General features: G+C 38.4%; 1 protein-coding gene across 2 annotated transcripts in view; it reads right to left on the bottom strand.

The window, feature by feature from the left end:
* Positions 1–26119, bottom strand: part of CTNNA2 (catenin alpha 2) — a 469159-nt gene that overhangs the window by 394409 nt on the left and 48631 nt on the right. For both annotated transcript variants that reach the window (XM_066317287.1, XM_066317288.1), the window contains exon 2: positions 13803–13917. In XM_066317287.1, the coding sequence (XP_066173384.1) occupies positions 13803–13912 (110 nt within the window). In that variant the 5' untranslated portion in view covers positions 13913–13917. The remainder of the gene's footprint in view (positions 1–13802; positions 13918–26119) is intronic.

Here is a 26119-nt window from a genome sequence, read left to right as displayed (position 1 = left end):
AGTTCCACAGAAACAATTTTAACAGGACTAACTTTCCAATGAAGATTTCTTTAAACAAGCCTCATGAAACTCAATATGCAGCCAGCCAATGAATCCAGACCCAGCACGCTGTTAACCTGAAACGATTTTCCCTAAAACGAGTAATTCTAAACTAATAAATGCAACCCTGCTGATTTCTGCCCTTTCCTGTAATAAAAACACACAAATTCAAAAGCTGTGTCAGAGTCAAGGGTAGAGAAGAACTTGGAAGCAGATTACCATGGGAGCCTTAAGGAACACTGAAACAACAACTGGAAAAGCAAGGACCTACTGAGGAGTTTGGCAGAGAAAATCAAGGACCACCACAGAGTGTGGCCTGAAGAAAAGCACAACAACCTCTGGGTTAAAATTGCAGTGATTTCTAATTCTTTTTTAAAAAGTAATCATTCTGAAGAGAATTTAAGAGTACCCAGGTCTCAGATCCAGGAAGAAAAAGGAGGAAGGAAAAAAAAAGAAGAAATTATCACAGGACCTAGACGGATGATCCAGTAACTAGATTTTTTTTTGGCCAAGGGAAGTATTCGAAAGAATAGATAAAAATGGTCAAGTGGGAGCAGTAAGATGATCCTTCATAAAGTCACTACTGGAAGCTAAAATCTGAAACTGAACTTCTCACACCCTCACCTCCGATGTTCTAAAAATTCTTTCCTTCACAAAATTCCATTCCATAAAGACTGAGAACTTTAATATTTTCAGTCCGTTTCCTTCCAATTCAAAAATATGTAATTTCACTTTCTTGACATGCAATTCCTAAGTTCTGTAGGTATCTTGGAACAGGATGGGGCCTGGTGACAAACCCAAGCGATTGGTGAGAACAAAGGGCTGGAGGGGAGCCCAGGAGGACAAAGATGTTACAGAAAATTTAAGATCCTTTGGGTTCCCTGTCCCAGCAGTCTTGTAGGAAAGTTACAGAAGACTTTAGAAGGATCTATCCCACTTCAGGACAAATCAGCTTTAGCAGCATCACTGTTGATGAAAGGGAAAGCTCATATAGCACCTTAATTTATTCTTAGTTTTTGACATATTTGGTTCCTAATTTCTTTGCTGACAAAAGTATGCATAAGCCCACTATTTGATTATACACAAAACTCAGTGCAAAATATATACACAGCTCAGTACAAAATTACATTCCAGGCTTCCCATCTCATTTCCATGACAGATGTAAAATAAAAGATCTATGGATGTTTAACATCTTTGCTGGCTCATCCAGCCTAAAGGGCTGGTGCTGGATTGTCACAAAACAGTCACAAAACAATGAAAATAAATAAACAGTACTGAAATTAAGCAACCAAAAAAACCCCCAAAACCAAAAAAAACCACAAAAAAACCCACCAAAAACCAAAGTACAAACCTCACCGCCAGCATCCCTCACAGACTCTAATGTCTACTGAGAAAGCTGCAGGGCCAATCACTTGAAAAAAGAACACAATTGTGTAACTTGATTGTATCAATTTTACTCTTGGATACTTTCAGTTCAGTGAAAAAGGCTGAGAGGTGTGCAGAACAAATGCTTACTAATCTCTCATTAAAGATGTATAAAATATTATGCAGTGGTCTGCTAAACAGAGCTCAGAATTTCAGGTTTCAGTTTTAAAGTGCTTAGTAACTTCTGTTCAGTAAAATTTAAACATTTGAAAAAGCTCTAGGATGATGATTACAATTATCATTTCCACTCTTGCAGCTTGTCTACTGCTAGAAGAAAGTTAATTTTTAAAAGAGACCAAACCCTTTAAAGACCAGTACAACTTCTGCATTTTTACCAGTGTCAAAAACTATCCTCCCCGCCTTTTCTCAACAAAAATCTAACTCTACTTTCTACACAATACTCAAAATAACTAAAATGTAAGTAGAGAGATGGACTCACAGGATGCCCTTTGAAAGGACAAAACAAAACCTGACAGACAACCAAGGTGGAAACACAGGAAAGCTCCTAACAAAGAGACTGAAATCTCTAGCAACGAAGTACCAAAAGAAATATGAAAATAGAAGATAATGTTCCTAATTTCCTCTTATTGGCCAAGCAAACCAGCAAGGAAGTAGAAACTTCTGTCTCCAGAGCTGGAGGGAAGGGAAGAGATCAGGTCACAGCCTGGACTTTCTTCTTCTGTGCTCAAACATAAGCACAATTAAATTATCTTTCAGCAATTCCTGAGAGTTGCAGTAATGCCATTAAAAATATGCTGTGGATGACAAGGGTTGTGTGTAAAGTGGCAGTGATTTCTGGCTGGAACTAAATGATGTGACCCTGACACATCCTGAATGTGTGAGTGGTAATGCTGCTGAATTCAGAAACTCCAGAATGAAGATATTTATTGGACAGTGGATTTAATCATCATATAAGTGACTCACAAGGAAATGCTTATTTTACAGGATATGGACCATTATAAAATTAACTCACTGATCACAGCACTACACCAAGGATACACCTGCATGTTTCCAGCCACTCTAACAAGTACTTCAGTTGCGTCAGACAGGAACTGCTCAAATAAAAACCATACACTTTTCCATGAAGGTAAAAACACTACCAAAAACTTTTGTTAATCCACCACATCCCAACAGTCAACAGTATCAAACTGCACATACATGAAAGCACTGAGTCCCTCAGCTTAAAAAGAAACAAAAAATACAAATAATACAGGCTATCAAACCATTCACAGAGATCTTATGAGATGGAACACAGGAATGAAGCAGATTTAAAGAATATGGACTGAGAAGACAGAAAAGAAAGAAGAAAAAGATATAGATATAGATACAGATATAGATATAGATATAGATATAGATATATAGATATTATGCCTCATATGCATGCACTTCCCTCAGATTTTGCATTCTTGTCAGAAAAGTATAAAGCTACCTGCCAATTAAAGTATTTCAAGCAGAGTAGTAAAAGCTTAATCATTCCACACTGAGGGTGTAGATATATGTAATTCACTGGGGAAAAAATTGAATAAATTAATACATATTCCCTGGAAACAACTCCATATTTAGAAGCCATTCAACACACTGGACTCATTATGCTTTTACATGAACACCTTCCAATGGACGTATTTATTATTAGCATAAGCAGATACAATACATTTTCATTACTAGGGAGTAAGATGACATGAATCAGAAAAACTATTTCCTGTTACAAATCTTGTTTCTCCAAAGCCCTTCTCTGAAAACTTAAGAGATTAACTGTTTGTACAAACGAGATAAGGATTTAGAGGAAGAAAGTGTGCAGGTGTCAGCCTTGTCCAGTGGTGGTGAGTCCATCCTGGAGCTGGCTGGAATTGGCTCCATGGACTTGGGGAAGCTTCCAGCAGGTTCTCACTGGACCCTGTAGTTCCCTCTCTACCAAAACCTGGCCATGCAAACAAAAAACTTTTGGTTTATCCTCTTCCACACTACCAGTCCCTTGAGTGAAAATTAGGCTGTATTTCTTAGTTTAAAATGTTATGTATAGTTGATTTCATCTATTTTCATCTTTAAAACAGGTTTATAAAGACCAATACTCACACTGAGTGCTATGGTTACTTTGTTATGACTATGCTTTTTTGGTGGGGTTTTTTGTTTGTTTCTTTGTTTGTTTTGTTTTGGTTTTGGGGTTTTGTTTTTTTGGTGTTTTTTTTTTTGTTTTGTTTTGTTTTTGTTTTTGTTTTTTTTTTTTTTAAAGCTAAACACTCTTTTATTTATGAAGGAAGAGAAGAAATCTGTGTAGACAGTCCCTTGTTCCACACTGACCCAAGAAACTGAATGAGAATGAAAATTCTAGCTCTGACTTCATTTAGGATATTAAAAAGACTTTTTTTAAAAAACAGATATCTATGAAAAGGAAGATTTCTAGTCAGCAGTGAAATATTCCTTGTGTATTCTTCAAAGGTCATCTGCACAATATTGAATTAATCTGTGTTGAATAAGCTAAGCATGAGACATATCCTTAATACTCTCGCTGTAAATTAGTGAAAGGTTTGAAGTCTCATCAATGAGTACCAAAGTACTACAGGAGTACAGAGAAACAGACTAAATAAGAGAGAAACTCCAGTATATAGAAGGGAAAGTATTAATCATCACATTGAGAAAGACAAGTAGAAGAGGATATTTCTCCCCAGTCTGAGCATGTGCTGCTCAGACACATAATATTCAAGAACACCAACCACTGATAAGCTTGTGAGAAAAGATACTGAAAATCAATTTATCAAACAGGAACATAAATATGGTAATTTGCATCATGTGCTTAAGGCACAATTACACCATTTTCTTAAGGCAAAATTACTTCTAAATTTCTCTGGCTGAAAATCAACGTCATCTTTAAAAGCTCAGATCTCTCTAGGTACAAAAAAAAAAAAATTCATAAAACAATCAAAGATAACCAAAAAGTCTACCTAGATCCATTAAAAGGTGCTCACCCAATGGAATCAATATTCCAAACAAATTAGCATGGAAAACAAACAAAAAACAAACCAAAAATATCCATGTACCCATGCCCTGAATCCTCTGAACTGCAAATAAATCAGTCAGTCTTCAGAAATACATAATGAAGGGCAATGGAACAGAAACTGCCACTGCTTCTCAGAACATGGATCATTAGAATTAGGATAATTAACACCTCAAAGCAAAATCTTGTAATTAGGGTATTATTTTTGTAATTAGGATTATTTTCTATCCTTTCTAACTTTTGCAGACTGATGACACACACAGCTAATGAAGTTAATGAAAAAGAAGAAAGTGAGTAAGATTTCCAGATCACTCTGAAGAATGAAGCTAAGATGGATTGCAAACTTCAATATCCAAATTGCTCCCGAAGTCATTAGAAACATACATATTTAATCACAGGGGTGGTGTATCTATTTTCTCTTTCCCCTGGCAAATCTGATCAATGACAGAAAATAAGCAACCCTGTTCCCTGTTTCCTCTCCAAAACACAGAGACCCATTACTGCAGGGTTTTGTTCTTCCAGCAATTATTTTCCTGGTTTTATGATTCCTAGTGGACCTAAAGCAACTCACAGAGTTATTAAGTTTGGAAAATACCTTTACAATCAACAATTCCAACCATTAACAGAGGACAACTAAACCGCGCCCTCAAGTGCCACATCCACACGTTTTTTGACACTTCCAGAGATGGGGACTCCACTCCCTTAACAACTCTTTCCATAAAAAAATTTCCCAATATCCAACCTGACCCTCCCCTGGCCTAGCCTGAGGCCGTTCCCTCTCCTCCTGTCCCTGTTCCCTGGGAGCAGAGCCCAATCCCCTGGCTGTCCCCTCCTGTCAGGGAGTTGTGCAGAGCCACAAGGTCCCCCCTGAGCCTCCTTTTCTCCAGGCTCAGCCCCTTTCCCAGCTCCCTCAGCTGCTCCTGGGGCTCCAGACCCTTCCCCAGCTCTGTTCCCTTCTCTCTCTGCAGCCCCTCAATGTCTCCTTGGAGTGAGATGCCCAAACTGACTCCAGGATTTAAAATGCCTCATGAGTGGCACACTTCAAAAATATATCAAATTCTTCATCAAAGATTCAGGTAGTGCTGATTTTCCTATCTTTCTAGGAGTACTATTCCAGCTTGTATGTAATTTACATTTTATTTACAGTTTATATTCACTTATAATTTCATTTTCAAGCCAGAGGATTTTGTAGGATTAATAAAGATCTTCACTTACAAGACAACCTCTTGCTCATACACAAACATATACTGGTTGATATCGTAACACCTCTTAACTTACTAAGTTAATATTCTGCAAATGCCTACTCCAAAATCCTTGCTGAGGGTGTTTAGTGTTTGGTTGTTTTAGTTTCAGGCTGTGAATCCCATATTCTAGTTTAGTTTAGATTAGAATTGTAGAATATTATTTGCACTCTAAGTGCTACCAGAAATAGTCTCAAAATCTATACTGGCAGCAAATTTAAGACAATTTCTTTTTAATTGATAAGCCTTTGTATAGATGAAATACATCCAAAGTCTTTAGGCCTCCATTAAAAGACAAAACCACAGTAATTCACACAATTCTTCTCTGATCTCATTCCAATTTGTCAACAGCTTTTTTGAGAAGAGGAAATCCTTCCAATAATAATCTCATTAACAAACACTATGTTACAACAATAATAATGCCTAAATAAAATTTACTTTATCACCAGCTGATGCACTTAAGGATCATTTTATCATGAGCTCACATTCAGTTGGATATTTGAACAGCTATTTTGAAGTTGCTGCTTAACAAACCATACCAAGATCCTGCCCATACAGTATGTGACAAAAATTCTTTATTTAAATTCACTGGATTCACATTTAGTGATATGAAAAACATTTTTTTCTAAGTTACTCCCCTGCTAAAACACTACATTTGTATTACAAAAATGTCCTAGACTTACAAACATTCCAGTTTTATACATTAGTATATTAGCACTTGCATCTGCTGCAGTAATTCTGAAGTCTTTAATTTAACCACTGGAAAAAAAATGTGCCAAAGACTCTGACTAAACAAAAGTTTATGATACCAACAAGAATTTGATTATCGGCCAAAATGAAAATCCATTTCTTATTTTGTATCAATGCCACAGCCTTTTAACTATGCAATCACCTTTTAAAATTTAAGGTGATATACCTATCCTGCTTTAATTGGCATTTTTAACATAAAAGAAAGCGAATGTAATTCGTTAATATGTTTGTTGACCCTGAGAAATTTTGGAAGTGACAGGTAGTTCACAAGATATTTTGAAAACAGCTCTAAAACACAGAACTACTTTTCAAGCAAACTGGGAAAAATCAGCTGAAAATGCAACTGAAGCCAATTTTCCCTCAAAACCTTTGGATGTTCCCCTTCTACAGGGATGACCCAAATTAAATCAACAGGATTGTTAAGAACCTGCTGAGTTGTGGATTTGAGGACATGAAAAAGGCTCATCTCTATTTCACTGGGTCTCTCTATACATCTTCAAGGACACAGGCAGAAGAAAAACACCTCAATAATTAGTTTGATCCTCCTGATTAGAGTTTAGAAATCCCAGGCAAGAACATTTTCTGAAAAGTCTTCCATGAAAGCCGCCAGAAAACCATCTGCAAGAATAGAACTGGGTTAGAAAGCTGTCTAGACAAGTTCCAAAGATACTATTTCAGGATACAGGATGGAGACAGGATCAGGGACATTCCTGGGCTCCAGCACTGAAACTGCTTGCACTAATTTTTCCCTGCACTTACAGGAAGGAGTGAGCCAGGCTGGACAGAGCTTGGAGCAGCCTAGGATAGTGGAAGGTGTCCCTGCCCATGGTAGGGGTTGGAACATGGGGATCTTTCAGGCCCCTTCCAACCAAACCATTCTGCTAAGAAAATGGTTTTGTCCATATTGCATAAAGACAAAAACACTTTCTGGTAACTCCGAGCCACTAATAATTGCCTAATGATGAAGAAAATGAGGAGTTATCCAATGCATGGAAAATCTCGCATTTAATAGAAAGAATTACAAATTGGAGCAGGCTCATTTTAGCCGTGAGCTTTCTTAGTCATAGCCTACTGCACACCTAAGATACTCCCAACACAATCTACATTTCCAGCTACGATACACCAGTGAAAAATTTTCTCACCATCTTTCCACCTCTCCTTGTGCAGCAGCAGAGGAGAAAAAAGCAGCCATCATATTGCATTGCTCTGAGTTAAGAACCAGCATTCTATAAAAGCAGAACATGGGAGCAAGGGACGAGAATTAAAGCCCTCTGAGTCCTCGTTCTCCCCCCTGCAAATGCCAACCTGCACATGCATAAACTCCAAAGTACAAACACACCCATGACCACTACTAAACAGAGAATAAAATGGGAGGCACAGACTGACAAGGTCCAGACCTTACAGGAGACTGCATACCAAAAATACCCTGCAGCTTTCAAGCACGGGAGAGTAAAAATAGAAAAGACAAAATTTAGTTAAAGGTTCTCCCAGACAGCGCAAAAAGTCCCCACACTGAGAAGATCCCAACTAGAATTGGCACAGAAGCACAGAAGTTACCGAATCCAATGGCAAACAAGAAACAGGGATGGCCATAGTGCAGCAGATGCCCCTTGCAGAAGGCAATGATTGAGAAAACTTCCTGAAGTAAAAAGGCAGGTGGTAGTTTTCAGTTCAGGAATTATTTTAAACAATATAGAGTACAGACTTAGGACAAGAGGAAATGTCTACAAGTTGTGCCATGGGAGGTTTAGATTGGATATCAAGAAAAAATTCTTCACTGAAAGGGTGCTCAAGGACCAGAACAGGCTGCTCAGGGCAGTAATGGAGTCCCCATCCCTGGCAGGATTTAAAAATTGTGTCAATGTGGCACTTGGGGACATGGGTCAGTGGTGGCCTTGGCAGTGCTGGAGAACGGCTGGACTTGATGATCTCAGAGAGTTTCTCCAACTTAAACAATTGTATGATTCTATAATGCTGGAGATAGAAAGGAGGATTCTCCTCCTATTCAAAATAACAACTTCATAAAAATGTTTAAAGTTCAGTTTCAGAGAGAAAAGTTCCATATTCCTTTAGTGATACGATTTGACTTTGTCTCCCCAACACAGAACAGCCATCACCTAATCCATGCCAGGGAAGGCTGGTACACAGTCCTAGAAACACCACAGATTTGGGACTGCTCTGAGAGAAAGAGCTTAAACAAGAATTAGTTTCACTATTGGGACAATAGTCCTGTTCAGGTTTAAAAACACACACACACATACACACACCCCTCCACCCCAAAAAAATATATACGTAAAATACTGACCTAATATTGCATTTTTACCTTATTAAATATTAACTAATTTTCTGTTAATATAATTAATGATAAATTAATTAAATATCATTAATATTATATTGAATATTGACCCTATTTTACAACTGAATTGGGCTTGAATGATCAAAAAATAAACCTTTATGACTCATTTTCCCTTAGGTCTTTCTTGAAGGCAACTTCAGTTGAATCTATCTATCAAATAAAGAAATTCCTGGAGAATTCAGTGCAATTACTAAAACAAGTGCAACAGGTATCAGGCATAAAGTGCTCTATCACCCCCCTTCTCCCAGACTTGTTTGAAATATCCAAAGGCATTCACCAACCCAACAAAAGTAAAGCTGTGGTTCAAATGCAGCTGACAAGACTAACAAATAATGTATTTTCCATGGAAAAGAGCACACCAGATTTAGGGTTCCAGTGCAATAAAACCAAAGTTCATCAAATGTAAACAATAGCTAATTAACTGGAATGGTTAGGAATACAGTTCTATTTATATATTTATGCCAATATAGACATTTGCCCATTTTCCAAACATGGAGTACAAGGGATTGGATTAGTCCCAAGTTAATGAATAATAACATCAGCCACGATTATTATGATTTTCTACATAAACTACATGAAATAAAACTATTTGGAATTTTACCCAATTACTTATTTATTTCATAGGTATAGGCAGTTAATTTACTGAGTGACGCTATTATTTAGAAAAATGCAAAATCATTAATAAACTGGTTTTGTCTGCCTTATGATATACTGTTGCTTCCTTTAAGATGCTGTAACTGGCATCCTAAATTTATTGGGAAAAAACCCACAAAACATAACCTGCAATTCAGAAACTGTCTCTTCCCAGCAAATCTAGAAGGACAAAAATGTGTCATACTGAAAAAAACCAGAATCACTCATGAACAATCAGCAACAGGAACGCTCACCATTATCTGTGCTGTTGTTAAAACTCAGCAGTAACAAATAACAGTCCAAAAAGGTAAAGATCCTAAAAGGCCCAGCTGCTGCATGGCTCTGGTAGTAAAGGCACGGTTGTAAAACAGCCACATAGGCTGAATATTTAAAATTCCTAGGCAAAATTAATGAAAAGAACCACAGACTGACATTAAAAAATTAAAATCTTAGCAAGAGAGCAAATCTCATCTCACCTTCAAAAACTTGACACAGCTCATTCATCTTTTCATCCATGTGTACATACGTGACTGTTTTCTGGCATTTTTCCAAAAAACAAGTGCAGGGATGTTGGTGGTTTATAGTTGGCATTTATTTCTTTTCTCTTCTTAACATATATATATATTGCATTCATGTTCTTAATTACCACTCAAAATCACCAGAAACATAAAAAATATTCCCTGACTCCTTATAGACCTCCAAAAGTCTTATTTTTCAGCTATACATAAAATATTGTGTAGTTGCAATTAAAACCTTCCTAAAAGTGTACTTCTTTTTTCTTAAGAAAACCACCCACAATCTAACAAATAAAATGGCAATCCAGTCGGTTACTATGCAGGAAGGTGAGAGCAACACGCAGCAAGCCTTGAGAATATGTTTTAGCTATATATTTCCTTACAAAAATGTCATGGAATCAAAAATTATAAAATTTATAAAAAACAAGAAAACAAGACTAGCAATAAATATAATTACCTTATGCTTTTTAGCTAATTGTGACACTAAAGCCAGAGAAAAGAAACACATTTCAATTAGTAATTTCAACGCTGTGGAGAACAGAAATTCTGACGGGGTTTTTTTTCCCAGCACTGATTTCTCCTAAAATCTCAGAAATGGCAAGTTCATAAATGACATGACAGGCCCTACCTGCTCCTCTTCCACCATGACAACAAGCACTGGGAACAGATACCCCAGCAAGCTCCAGCCCTCTCACATCTCTGACAGTCACACAAAGTTTTAATTAGTTTGCTAGTTCAGGGCTTCCTAGAATAAATGCAGTTCTGTCATTTCTAATGCATTCTCATGATCAGTTAATGGATTTTCATTTTTTTTTTTCTTTGCCTCCAGCTCAGACAACCTTCTTGTCTTATAATTTCTTTTAAATCAATTCCAAGGTTATCCATATTTTCTCATCTGGAACACTAATGAACTTGTCTAAAATTCACTTTTAATGCACCATTCTGCAAGCCTGACTCACGAAGCTGTTCTTTGTCAAACCCACATCACATTTCTGCATTACTCTCTGAAGTATCAGTAGAAACCAGTGGATGCGCCATCATTTGGAAATCTCTCAGCCATGTGGCCTATATATACACTGAGTTTAGAGTCTAAGTTCACAGATACAAAGGACTAAATCAGCATTTTAGGAGCCCTAAAACTTGTGTACAATGATTTCCAGTTTTTCCAGCATTGTCCAAAATCATACACATCTTGGAGAACAAGAGGGTACTCCGACTATTCAAGTGTGAATACCAAAATAACACAAATTTGTCCTGGTGGTGATGGAAACCACAGGATCAGTGAAATTTTAGCTATAGGGGACTCAGGATTTCATCTGCTCCAAACTGCTGATCAAAGCTCCTCTACGACTCTCTGAAAGGAGATGGTGGCAAGGTGGGGATTGGCCTCTGCCCCCAGACAACTAAAAAGACAATGAGAAGACATGGCCTCAGGTTGTGCCAGGGAAGGGTCAGGTTGGATATCAGGAGGAATTTCTTCACTGAAAGGGTGGTCAGGCATTGGAACTGCCCAGGGAGGTTTGGAGTCCCCATCCCTGAAGGTGTCCAAGGAAGACCTGGATGTGACACTCAGTGCTCTGGGCTGCAGACAAGGTGAGGACTGGTCACAGATGGGACTCCATGATCTTGGAGGGCTTTTCCAACCTGAGTTACTCTACGGAAGTAGGTCTGCCTTCAAAAGTTGCTCAGGAACTTTTGCTGCAAAGTTCTGCTGCATTTTGTGGCCATTAAATCTCTCTCTTCTATCCAGTGACCTGTTCCAATGACTTCACAGAATCACACAATCACAGAATCCCTGGATTAGAAGAGACCTGCAGGACCATCAACTCCAACCCAGCCGTAACACCTCAACTAAACCATGGCACCGAGTGCCACATCAGTCTTTTTATAAACACATCCAGGATGGTGACTCCACCACCTCCCCAGGCAGACCATTCCAGTACTTAATTATTCTTTCCATGAAAAACTTTTTCCTTATGGAAAGAACTTCCCATCTCTGTGATCTCCTCGTTCAGCAGCTCACTTGAATGCACAAGTGGATTTCAGAGCTCAAACTGAACAGGATTAAATACCTATTTATTTATTTATTTATTTATTTATTTATTTGCCAAGATAAAGTTTCAAATTAGATGTTCTCCCTCTCAGGAAGGAAATTGCTTTGAAACTTTTTAAGGAGATCCCAATCTTTGCACGTGGCATCTCAGGGAGGCTGCCGCTGCGCGGGCAGATTGCAATCGGAGCAGAGACTGTTCCTCACCTGACCAGACTGCAAAAGCAACTTCAGGCAGAGAAGAAAAAATAAAAAGTCTTTAAAACTGGGATGATCATTAACTTATCTGAGAAAAACAGAAAGAGCAGCTGAATAACCTCAGCTAGGAATGCAACAGATAAACACAATCTGAAGGTAACACATTTTTCATCGCTTGGAGCTTTCGTGATTATGTTTGTGTGGAACATATAAAACACGTTTTAGTCAAGCATACTCCACTGGAATCAAAGTAGAGGGAAACAAGCAAAACAACTTATTTCCCTAATACAAGAAATCAAACTAAATGCCCAAAAAAGAAGGTTTTTATTTTATTTATTTATCCATATTATCTAGAAACTTATGAAAAGAAGAAATCAGAATGGAAATATTCATAGAAGTTGAATAAAACAATAGCCTAACATTTCTCTACCCTCTCTTGACAGCATTTTATTTTCCCTAGTCTCCTTGACACGCTGCTAAAATAGAAACACATTGTTCCTCATCAAAATACAATCTTGGGAACACAGGTTTTTATCATTGAAGCAATCCATGTCCTGTAGCTCAACTTGTAATTTCTTGATTTACATTTGCTCAAGCGTGCTATCAAACAAAGGTGCAAAGGTGTAGCTGAGCCCAAAGTTAACCCAGTACCTGGTGAAACTATGAAGCTACAATGGTGCTTTCCCTTCTGGGCTGATGTTCTCTCTTCTCTGGGCAAAGCAATGGAAAATAAAGCAAAAGGAGAACAGGAAATTCCCTCACAGAGGACCCAGTAACTTGGGTTTCACAACACAGCTTGGGGCACAGCAGCTTCAACTGCTGGGCCAGCACCAGAATAAGAGAGAGCTGGCAACCTCATTTTCAGTTGGTTTCACAGTGAATTCAGGATTTTAGTCTGTCTTTCATATCAATAATAAAATTTTCAGTGTTTATAATGGAAGTCAATTACCATTTTATCACCATGTAGAATGAAAGAACTCTGTCTTGAGTCTGCAAAGTCATGTACACAGTTAGAGACTTTCATGTCCAGAATAATTTGTAGAGAAATAACAGAATTCTTTTTCAAAAACAAAGAAAGACAACCAGATGTCATTTCTTTGCAAAGTGACTCACTGAAACAGCAGAGGAACCATACAGAGACATCATTTTGCAGGAATTAAAAAACAGCTTTCCATTATAAACAGCAACTCAGAAACAGAAAGGCATCAGGCCTCTACCTACACTCCTAGTAATGGCAGCATAAAATGAAATAAGTTCTAATAGTTTCTGTAATTTGGATAGTTGGTTTTGGGTTCTGTCTTTCACAGTGAAATAACAAACCAGGAGCATGTCTCAGTCTATCTTTGACTGACTGTTTGCTAAGTTTCTAAATTGCTTTATAAGACAAACGTAAGTAAATAGTTGTTGCTACTGTATTCCTGCTCACATTTTGAGAGTATAAATTATTTACAACAAGAGCCTCTAAACACGTTTGAACAGAGCTTTCCAGCTGAGATCATGAACAAAAACTGCTCATGTTTTTATTATCAAATACTATGAAGATAATTACATAAAAAGAGTAAATACAGCATCACACTGAAGGAAGGAACAAAACAAACCAAAGACACTTGCCTGGGTAACAAGTGGCTCCAATAGTCTCTCTACTGTGAGAGTCCTGATTTCCAAACTTTTGGGGTCCCATTTCAAAATGATAGGTGACGTTGCAGAAGTCATACTCCCTGGAACAGAGAACATGACACAGCATGAAAATTATTAGTGCAATATCCACATACTGCATAGCATTTATTTACAGAATAAATATATATAGCCACATATAAAATGCTTCTCCATACTCTCGCTGCTGCTCCTCTACTCCCAAGAACTCCCAGGTGCAGCACTGTCACATCCAATGGGTGCTTCTAAAGTTTATATTCCGAACTCTTTTTACTGCTGTACCTCCAACACCACAGCAGATGGGCGTGTCCTGCAGGAACCACATCCCATGGAGGACACAGGCAGGAGCAGCTTTAGCCTGAAGGACTCCATCTCACAGAGAGACCCCAGACTGAAGCAGAGGAAAAGTGTGAGGAAGGAGCAGGAGTTTTATGAACTTACTACAACCCTCACATCCCCCTGCGCCGCTCGGAGTGGGAGAGGCAAGGAACTGGAAGAGTCAGAAGGGGAACAAAACAAATTCAACAGCTCTGTTCATATTTTTGAATCAAACTTCCCCCGCAGTACTGAGCATTTCTTAATTTTGCGTCAAGAATAGGAGTACTCATCTAAAGCCAAAGCAGATTCTCTCCAGACCACCTTAGCCTTAAAAGCTAAAAAAAGCGCAAAATGAAGACAAACACCAAATTGCTGTAATTTTATTCACCATTTCATGTTTTCATGCTGTTTTCTAGAGAGTTGACTTCATTTTGAAAATTCCAGATACAGGGAAGTCCGGCTGTGAGAGTGTAAGTGACATCCACTGCACCTCACCAAGCTGGAAAGTGATTAAGTATTTGGTGACAAGCAAAGCCACATATAAATTGACTTGTCCACCAAACTCAAGTAGACAGAAAAATCTCATTAAAAAAGAGTTAACTTTAAATAATTCTGATTAAAATATTTCCCTTTATTTTAAAATTAAAATGAAAAATTAGAAGTCCCATATACCACGAGAACACTTAACGGGTAAAGAAAAACCAATAACATCATACGGAACATCATGTGAGATTCAAGTCAAGCTCCTCTGTTGAACATCCCAAAAGTTTTAAATTGTTTTCTCCAGAAAACTATTTCAGTATTTTTAACTTCGTATCTTTGGTATTTTATCTTAGTATTTTTAACCAATAAGCTATTCTCAGTAATAATATTTACAAATAAATAAACAAATTAATCACCACCCTTATTAAGGGAACAAAATCAAAAGAAATTCAGCTATTGCTCCTTGAATCACAATTCACTTCATGAAGCATAATTCAGTAAGGTACTTACTCAGGATTTAGCAGCATTATCCAGTACATACAAAATAAATTCTACTGCTCTACTCAGGAGAATGCCTTGAGTAATCACTATCAATCAATATAAACAGGCTGGTGAGTCTCTGCAGAAGATTCTCGCTGGGTTAAAATACTTGCTCAAAAAGGGAGGCATATCAGAACTCCCTAATCAATGTATTTATAAATCACATAAAAAACCACCATTAGCCTCCTCTCACTTGCAAACATTTGCTAGCAGAATTATCAGATAATATCTAGTGAGTGCTAAAATGACTATTATTCAGTTTCCACTCTTCCACAAAAACCCATTAGGTTTCATGTTTTACAGGGCTGGAAACACCCAGACGTGATTAAAGAAAACTGAGACAGTTTCCAGTTGCTGTAAACATGGTTGATGTGGGAACCATAATTTTTCAGACAGACAATATTTAATTATCTTTCAGAGCCTGTTCCTTTTTTAAATAAAGTTGGTTGCCACTCCAGTTGGCCTCTGGAATTCAAAAAATAAGTCTAAAGTAGACAATTATTCTAATTGGTTAATTATGATACTTTCAAATGTGTCAGTCTTTCCTTTCACTAAGCACACTTTTCCTCAATAACTACTAACATGAGTATTCAAACTTGTCATAATTAAAAAAAAAATTCAAAGCTGTACCATAGTCCAGAACCTACAAAAGCAAATTAACTTCAGTGGATGGCAGTCATGCAGGTACTACTAAAAATAACCTGGGTGATCAGTTGTTACAGCCAGAATATGGCCTCGGGTTCAACCTTTAATAAAAAAAACAAAACAAATATCCCTCACAACTCAATATAAAAGGGTGAGCATGGCTTTCAAACATTAAAAGGGCACATGCAAGAAAAAACGTTATTAAAAACTTATGACAGTTTTTCATTCGCAGTCAAATCTACACCACATCAACAAATAAGTAAATAAAAAGTAAAATTAATGTATTTTTCTCAAGACTTCTTCAGCTGCTGTCACAACAGCAATTTTAAATGACAAGACTAAAAAGAAGTTACCTGCCCAAGTTTATGTAAGAATAGATGGAATATTTCTTCCTTGCAATTTCTACACTGAACTTGCTGCACCAAACCAGTGAACAGAGACTGCTCAGTCAGATAAAGAACAGGATGCTAAGAGTATTGTATGACTATTTGACCAAATATTCCCCAAAAGTAGCTTTAAGTACTCCACTGAAAGGAAATATAAGTGCTGTAATAATACTGCCATAGAAGTACACAGACATTGCAGTGCTAATCCTGAAACTAGCTCCAGACTTCCTTTAAGAATATATTTAAGGAATTCTATTGCCTGTGTTTCTTCTTCCTTGAGCATGTGCCAAAACGTCTCTTGTTCCAAGCTTTAGGTTTTCCTAAAAACAGCAATATAGAAATGTCTCTATCCAGCTCAGTAATGTTCAGTGTGAGCATTTGTTTGGCCAGTCTGTCTTCAAAGTCTATCTGTAAAGAAAATAAGTTATTTACTTCAGCAAATACTAACAAGTATTTACTTGAACAAGTGGAACAAGTGGAGCCAAAATCCACATCAGTAGAATTCTCCATTACATAAAAGTCTCCAGAAGTCTAACCCCATACCACCCTTACCACCAGCATCTTCACACAGCATAATTTTTCTTTTTGGAACATCTTACGAACCCAAAATCTTCAGCATGTGGAATTGTTTGTCTGTCACACTACAACTCCCTGTTTTCCTCCACAAGGGATCCACTCTCTGTGTGACTTACACAGAAGAGCTTTCTGAGGGTCAAAGCTGCTCACCAGTGACAGTGCAGCTCGTTTCTGTGCTGCAACTCCAACATAAGAGTGAAAATATTTAAAATCTACATAAGCAAAAGCAACATTTGCTGAAGCAAAGTGATAATTTTTTTTAGAAATATAAACATTCCCAGTCTTGAGCAGGCCTCCAGCTGTTAGTCCAGCTGACATCTGCAATGCAGACATGAAGGACAGATGGTAAACATTTCATCCAGAATGAAGTAGAAACCTTTTCTACCTGACTCATAGCAAAGCTGTAGGATTAATCAGCTGGCAAGAGTAGACTGGCAATGCTGGCAGTACAAGTCTGTACTTCCAACACTCTATTTGCTACTGGAAGGCAAAAAATTATATTCATTAGTCAAAGAAAGATGTCCAGCAAGGAAGAAAATCAGTAAGGTGAGAGAAGTCAAAAGGCAAAATAGTGATAATTTAGCCCATCTTTCCGAATAGTAAAATTAATATTTTAACTTTTTAATATTCCATGTTTAATACCTGATGCTTAAGGCATTTATGTGGATTTGTGAAGAAAATATGCTTTATATCTGATTCTCCCCATCAGTCACCATCCTGGATTGCAGTATCCAGATCAATGGGGCACTTCCACACACACTTTAAACCCACCTGATCTCCCAGCTCAGGTCTTCCTGCAGGTTTCTACCCTTCTCCCTTGGTAACAGGGTTGTGAATTCCAGCAGGAACAGAACCTGGCTGAACACTAACTAACCCTACAGAAGGAAAAGAAGAGCTCAGCTCCATGCCTGCCTTTGAAGCCATGATCACAGCAGCACAGGTAACAAACCAAACCTCTGAGAAGAGCAGCAGAGGTGGAGGACAGGGCAGCCTCTCCAGACACAAGCTGGTTTAAGATGAGTTAAAAACTGAACAACACAGTCTGCACTTCCTTGCTTCACATCTGAAGATTGAGAACCCCGTCAAAACAAACACCTCTCTGCACAGAGACAGACTTCTGCGAGGAATATGGAATTCCTCCCAGCAGGATACACAGTCTCCTGAGACAGACAGAGAAAAAAAAAAATCTGACTGATTTCACAGACATTTGCTTCACTGGGAGGTGGAAATCTAAACACATGAATGGTTCTACCCTTGAGTCTGCCTACAGAGCATAACAGCATTTAGAGATGCACGAGCTGGCTGTGGATTAGCTCAGGGACAGGGGAGGTGGGAGCACAGGACAAACCAGCTCAGACAGCAGAAATCCTACCAACACACACAGCCCTAGAGAGCGCACCCCTGGCTGACCTGGCTGGCAGAGGGCTGCACTGAGATATATATATAGATATATTTATATATAAACCTAGTGGTATATATAGCCAAGATTCTGTTGCCTTACATTTATCTGCAGTATTGAGCAATGCAGTTGCACCTCTGCTCTGACCTGAGCAGCAGAGAGTGTAGCTGCAAGAGCTCTGATCCTCAGGGGAGCCTGGTTTCCAGCACAATTCCCAACCCATTTGCTCGTTCTCTGTCTCTACTCACACAAGAATACAAATAGAGACAGAAGGACAAAAAGCAGGAGCGCATAACAATTGCAGGGAAAGGAAATAAAGGAGAAAGGCCAAGAGGACAGAGACTTACAATGAGGAGTAAAAGTGCAGTGGGGAAGGGAATAGAGAACATGCCTTTCTGCAGATAAAAAGCTCTTATCATTAGTCAATGACAGCCCAGTACAGCCTCCAGCAGATCTGGCTGAAACAATCAGAGTTCAAGCGGGCACTTCCCATCACCTTGCTTAAAAAAAATGGAAAGAGGAGGAAGGAAAAAAAATAATAAACAGAGGAGGATGGTTTGGAGGAGAATAAGGAATATCCGTCTCCACGCTTAAACAACTACTTCTTGACATACTCGTTTATTTTGTTCCATGAATGTGACTCCTCTTTTCTTTCCTAAAACTTCAGTGGGAAAGAAGCAAGCCAAACTTAACCTTTAGGCCCCATTCCCGAGTTTAACCACGCAGAGAATTTTTAATTGGAGCTTTTCAAAGCTCTCAACTTCCTTTTGGATTCACAGCCCTCTCCCCTCCCGCTAACCCTCCACCTCCACAGTGGGACGAGATCCTGCTTTGGCCTCAACAAAAGCAAGTTCTTAAATGGAAGCGGCCCATGATGCAAACTCAGATTTCTAACCAATAAACCACCAAGGAAGCAGGGAAAAGGGCTTTACAAGGGGAGGATTACCGTGGTAACAGAGCCAGTGGGACAGAGATCATGGAGAGCCCTGACACGGGAACTGGCAAGCTAAAAAAAGGCAATGATGGAGTGATTCACATTTTTCAGTCACATTAAGCAGCTCTTGAAGGAAACAGCCTACATACACCAAGACCTGCAGCAGGCATGAGGGCAAACTGCCTTCAGAAATCAAAGAGGCCCTGAAGATCTCCCAGGGAAGGTGCAAACACCAGGGTAAGGGTTGGAGTAACAGAGAGGCTGCCTCTGCTTCAACTAGAAAGTCAAAATGTACCTCAAAATTCTTAACTGTGTGCAGTGTCCAAATAGTTTTTATCTACTCTATGTCCTAGGAAAATAATTCTACTTTAAGGGCTCATGCACCTACAGCTGCAGTCTGAGTGCCTGTTTGGACTCATCATTCAGCACTCAAGTGAAGTTTATTATTTAGAAGATCTTCACTCCAGGGGGATGTTCTAGCCAATATCCAATCCATGAAACACCTAAATTTCTAATGGTTGGTTCTCCATGAGGAGCCTGGTGACTTAGGGAGTGCTGTCCCTAGGAATGATGAAAAAGAGGATTGCTTGTATTTCTTTGCTTTAATAAATATTACAAGTAGAACCACATGAAAAGTAATTTACTCCAATATGAGTATGCAATCAAAGTGCTTGAAAGCTGCTTTGAACAGCCACATATAAAATTCCTATATTCAAACAATTCATCTTGCATTATTTATACAAGCATGCTTTTTTCCACTGAGTAACTTTTACAGTCAAGGTAGGGGAGTTTCCAAAAAAGCTCAGTGAAAATAGAAGATTTTAAGGAAATCACAAGGCAGCCCAGGCCTCAGCAAAAGGCTGTCCTGTCTCTTCTGTACAATCACAGATTTTCCCACAGATCGCTCTGTATTCACACAGCTCCTCAACACCTCCTAATAAAAGTCCTCTCACAGCTCTGGACGTGATCAAAGCCCCTGAGCTCAGTGCTGCTGGGAGGCTGGTTCATGTCGGGTCATGCTGCAAGCCCAGGAAAACCAAATCCTTTTAAATCAGGTCCTTGGTGCAGATCCTACACTCTGCCTTCTCTATCCATCATATTTCCTTCCAGATGATGCAAATTTCTACATATAGCAAAGCAGTATCTGAAAAAGACACAGAAATTACTGCAGATATGCTGAATTTACAGAAATTACCCTCCTTTTTAGTAATAAAACCGTAAGTTCTGAAACTTTTTTTTCCACTTCTACGTAAGGCAACATTAATCACACACCTTGCAGGGAAAAAAATCCAAACATTTATTCACTTCTTCTATTTCACTTCTTATTTGTCTTCATTGTATGAACTTGGCATTAGTAATACCAGCTCTACTTTTACAAAGGCAGAGAAGTATAAAGAACCTCTGGTTTAAATTAACACATTTGCTCCCCTTACAACACAGAATTAGTATCTCAAGTTCCAACAGTTCTTCAAAAAGAGTTCTTGAACTTAATCCTAACCATGACTTTGCAAGCTTCTGCTTCTGCATGTAGAGGTCATCCTTTCACCAAAAGAATCCTATTTACAATTCCTCATCCTTGGAAACTACAATTAATCTTACCTCTGTATTACCCTGCAGCTGCTCTTCATTTGTCTGAGAGAGAATTCTTTATTCCAGGCAGATCAACCACTGCTGCCTCCAAATGAAACAATTGACAGATTTTCCTATGGAGAGTCAAAGCTTTAGGGGATTTTGAGCTTTTTTAGTTTGGTTGGCTTTTTCAGGAGCCTGTTTCCCTGCTGGTTTTACTAGAATGGCAGGGCCATAGTAGCATTTCTCCTTCATTAAGTTTTAAATTATCCGATTATTCATCATTTTAATTAAGGGGTTTTTTTCTGTTGTTCCTACAGGTACAACATTATTTTCCTGCAGTGAACAGAATCTTTCAGTTATGTGAAGTACAGACAGAACCACCTCAAAGTTTGTACAATTTCCCTGCAAGAGGAGAGTCTCCCCTTGCCCTTGCAAAGTCCACAAGCCCCTACAAATGGAGAAGGAGCTGTGCCATTTTCCAACTCCATAATTAACACATTAAACAGGACTGGCTTCAAACAGTGAAGCTGTTTCAGTGGCAGTAGAAGCACAGCTGACATTCTCCTCAGCAATTAATATCTGGGGTCATTAACCACCTCTCTGAACATTCCCACCAACTTCCAGATGTCACATTGTCCTGCATCTGCATTTGTCCAGATGCTCATTAACTCCCTATGAGAAATTCCTAAAAATCTCAGAGAAATTTATCATCTAACCTTGTGTGCATTAAATCTGCTCTTCCTTTAAACATTTTACAGAAAGTTGCTCTATGCTTAGAAAAACCTGTTCAGGATAGGCCTCTTTCTGGGACAAGCCACAGGTACCACTCCATAATTATTTACCAGCAACCCAAAAAAAAGGACAAAGTAAAAATCTGCAAGGACAGAACTAAGAGAAAGAATTGAACTGGTTAATTCTGCTTGGTCACTTGTTACAGAAAACTTTCCTGATATTATTCTTATGCTGATGGATGTTTTAAATAAAGCACAATGCATGATGATATCCAAAATGTTTTATTTTCTGTGTTCACAGGATTTGCTGTAGTTCTGTTAGTTGGCAAAGAATGAAATATAATGTGATATAAGAACTGCATCACCATTATATTCTCAACTGAATTAATTGAATCAAAGATAAAAAGTTCTGTGTTTCCTATTCGGAACAGTCCTTTATTCAAAAGGAAGGAATGCAATCAGGGAACATGTACAATTTCTAATGTGAAAGATGCCATCTGAAGCCTTTAAAGAATGTAACTTCCAAAAAAAAAAAAAAAAAGGAAAGTAGCTGTTTCTCTCAAAACTTATACACAACTTTGGAAAAATGTCATGTAAAGAGAGAGAGAGAAGGCTTCTAACACTTAACCTCTCTCTTTAATGCATTATACATTTGGATTAATCTTGATTTTTTTTTTTCTTATTTTCTTATTTTTCCTGAGTATGCAGAGTAGGAAGAAAAACCAGAAAAAAAGCAGAATTATCTCAGAAAAAGGCTGACAAGTCAACATCAACCTCTTACAAAACAATGGGAGAAGCAGATACTTGAACATGTAAAAAATAATTACATGGGGGGTAACAAAATTAAACTTGGTATCATAGCTTTACAGATTTTTATTTAAGAGAACTTTAGAAATCATAAAAAGAAAGAAAAAACAATCATTGTAACAGACTCCCCAGTCCAGGAAAAGTGAATGAAAGCTAAAATTAAGCAGGTTCTTCATAGAAATAAACAACTCTTAAGTAGGGGGAAAATTGTATGAGGAACAAAGATCTGAGATGGATCTTTCCTCCTTGCTTATTTTAAATTCAGAACTTTACTGTCTCCAAGATAAGGAGTACTTTAAACAGAACTGACATCATTAGAAGATACGGTGCATGATACAGAGGTGATTACACTAATCACATCTCTTCCTTCCTGCAGGACACTGTCAACAACAACAACAAAAGGCAAAGGATGGGATCGGGCTTCATTTCAGAAAGTCCTGTACATCCATGCACACACACACTGAAGGTCACTGCAGTCCCCAAAAAATAACCGGGTTTCCAGAAAAGTCAATTCACACGCTCCAAGCAAGGACTAAACTGCTTTTTATCCAACTGAATTCCAGACCTCTTGAACTCCAGCAGTGAACACAACACAGTCTACAGCACTACCTTCCATTAAGATAAGGAACATATAGATTTAGGAGTTCCCACTAATTATAAATGTGCTGGAATGGGTCAGACAGGCCAGTGACATCAGGAGATTTATGCTCCATGGCAACACAATTCAGAGAGCTGCAAAAGCATTGGCACTGCCTGGTACAATCCACTATTTGTTTAAAACTACCCATAAAACACAGAGAACTGTTTCATCATAGAATGGACATGTTGGAGGTGGTTTGTTCTACGCAATACTTCCCCAAATAAAGGGATTACTTATAGAGTTTGAGATGATAGAATGGTTTGGGTTGGAAGGGACCTTAAAGCTCATTTTTTTCCACCCTCTGCCATAGGCAGGGACATTTCCACTAGACCAGGTTGCTCCAAGCCCCATTCAGCCTGGCCTTTTTCCAGACAGAAAAATCACAATCTAGTCGGCAGCTGATATTTCCAATACACATACACAGCAGCAGAATAAAAACTCACCATCACGGTAATTAATTTCCTAACCATACTAATAATTTAAAGTTTCCTCCTTTACGTCTTATTATGAACAAACCCAGCTTTCAAGACAGTAAATTTCTTTGATTTGGCTCACATCCCTGTCTTTAATAACTCCAGTGTATGCTGCCAGCCATCACAACAATGCATGAATGTTCCTGGGCTCTAGTGGGCTATTTGCAGCAGAATGAAAAAAACCGAAGCAGATAATTCAATAGTGACAAGTGTCATCGGAGTTTCTCTTCATTGCACAGGCATGGAAAGTATCCAGAATCACCATTTGTCCCTGATCAAGGGATGTTCAGCCTCTAAGCCCGAGTTCTTTTTTGTTTTGTTCCCCAGTAGGCAGTCAATAGGTGATTCTACTGCCCTCACTAATCCATGGCATCCCATCACTCGTTCTGCTGCCACGTACCAAGCACTCTAAGCTTATCCCTTGTGGCTGTTTTGTTGTTGTTCACTTGGTTTTAACTACATGTTTACATCCCACTCCTTAAATTCCCCATTTGTCCTCACTAATTCCATAGTGCCGTACTATTTCTGCAAAAATAATTCTTATCACTGTGGCTCCAGCTTTCTACTGCCTGAGAGCAGTCTGATGGGGCTGTTTCTCATCTACTCTATTCTATTAAGGCTTCAGTTTGCAACAGAAAATCTTATTTATCATCATCAGCCTGTATTTTTTGGTTTCTGAGTAGTACCTAGAACTAAACATGTTTTTCCCCACCTATTCCATGAAGAAATCAATCATCCCAAGGACAAGGGAGAGGGTTTTTTTTTATCTAAGATGTAATTGTGTTGTCCTCTTAGCTTTAATTTGCAGTCCAAGCCATCATGACCTGCAACACCTTCAGAACATAAATACCTTTTCAGTAATGTGCTTTACAAAGGCCCAGAATCACATCCTAAGAAAAATTTTTTTGCCTCAGATTTGTAATAATCAAGATTTGAAATAGGAAGAGGAAAAAAAAAACCCAATAAAAAAAAAACAAAAACAAGCCAAACAAATCAACCAGAAAAACAAACAAACAAACAAAAACAAAAAATAAAACTCAAGGAAAAAACTTACTGGCAAACCAAATCTGGAGTTTTTTGGTTCACCTCAGTCAACCGTCATACACAAAGATGTGTTAATTCTACCAGCTAGAACTATTATCGTTTCTGTGCTAGATATTTTCAGAATTTGCTTTTTTTAATTTAGCTGCTGTTATTTATGGTGTGACCACAAGTGAAGACAAGACAGGTCAATACATTAGTGTCCAGTCTAGACAACATCTGCAACTGGTAACTGAAAAAATTTCTCAGATTCATCACTGAGACTTTAATTGGGCCCTGTGTCAACCCCTACTTTTAGCCACATCTACCTGTAGCTTTTCTTTCAACTAAGTGAACCAAAAACACTGTAAGGGTTTTGAATTACTAAAACCAGATTTTATTAGAACTTGGCCATTACAGTAATGAAAATTCAGGAAGAGAGAATCAAAATGAAAGAGATTTCTGAAAAAATGTATCTCCTTTCAAATGCATCCTTCCAGGTTTGACTTCCTCCTTTGGCTTTGCTCTCAGCTCCAGCACTTTGTGGAGGTTTGCTGGGTAGCAACATATTTTGCCATGTCTTTGACAGCCTGAGAAAGTCCATTTCCACCCCTGTTATAGCACATTGGCAGCACACCTGTTTGGGTATCTATGCAGTACTCTTCAGAAGGTAGCCGGTTGCTGAGAATGCTACAGGTTCCATTCTCACTTCTGTATCTCAAGCTGCCTCCCTGACCCGCCATACAGAAAGAATTCAAACTACAGATAGTCCAACATTTATTATTTACCTTTTACTTTCATGTCCTTTCCCTCTACTCTTGTGTTTCCAGGAAACCTAGTTACTGACAATAAATTAACTGATCTCAGGACTGAATACATTACTGAAATGCAAAATGCCAGCCCACAGAATTTCATCATCTACCTGTTCCCTCTTTCTTTCCTTCCAAACAAACAAGAACCATCGAGCAGGATTGCTTTGAAGTTCTTAAAATGGCAGTGAAAAAGACAGATTAAATTTAACTTTGATAGATGAAAAGTGATAAAAACCAGGAAGGACCAAGATCCTGCCTGCATGCATAACGATGGACTCGGAATCGGTTATTAAAACCCAGGAATGCAATCTGTGAATTATAATAGCTTTCTGTAAATGCCAGCTTAACACGGAGCAGCAGCAGAAATAAGGTGAGGAATTATTCTAAAAGGGAACAAGAACAAACCAGAAAACACCATTATGCCATTATAAATCCGTATCATTAATACAATTTAGGCATCACTCCTCTACAAAGAATATTGCAGAACGGAGAAATACAGTGGCAACAAGGGCAGTCAAGGACTTCATGGAAAAACTACAGAGATAAAAAAGTCTTCACAGTGCAGAGCAAAAGACAACCTAAAATCATAGAAACATAGAATATCCTGAGTTGGAAGACTCCCACAAGGATCATCAAAGTCCAGCTGCTGGTCTGGCACAGGTGAATCCCAACAATCCCACCCTGGGAGCATTGTTCAAACTCTCCTGGAGCTCTGTCAGCCTCGGGGCTGTGCCCCTTCCCTGGGGAGTCTGGGCAGTGCCCAGCACCCTCTGGGGGAAGAATCTTTTCCTAATAAATAATAATATTAATAACCTGTAGTGTCATGGATAAAATTAAACAATGTTTTGCTTTTGTCTTTCGAAATGGAAAAAAAAAATTAACAAAACCCTTTTGACGTTATCCAGAAAGGTTTGGGAACTCCCTGTCATAG

This window comes from Sylvia atricapilla, chromosome 4, assembly GCF_009819655.1.
Source record: "Sylvia atricapilla isolate bSylAtr1 chromosome 4, bSylAtr1.pri, whole genome shotgun sequence".
Lineage (NCBI taxonomy): Eukaryota > Metazoa > Chordata > Aves > Passeriformes > Sylviidae > Sylvia > Sylvia atricapilla.
The sequence above is the reverse complement of the archived record's forward strand: the minus strand, read 5'-3'. Positions and strand labels throughout refer to the sequence as shown.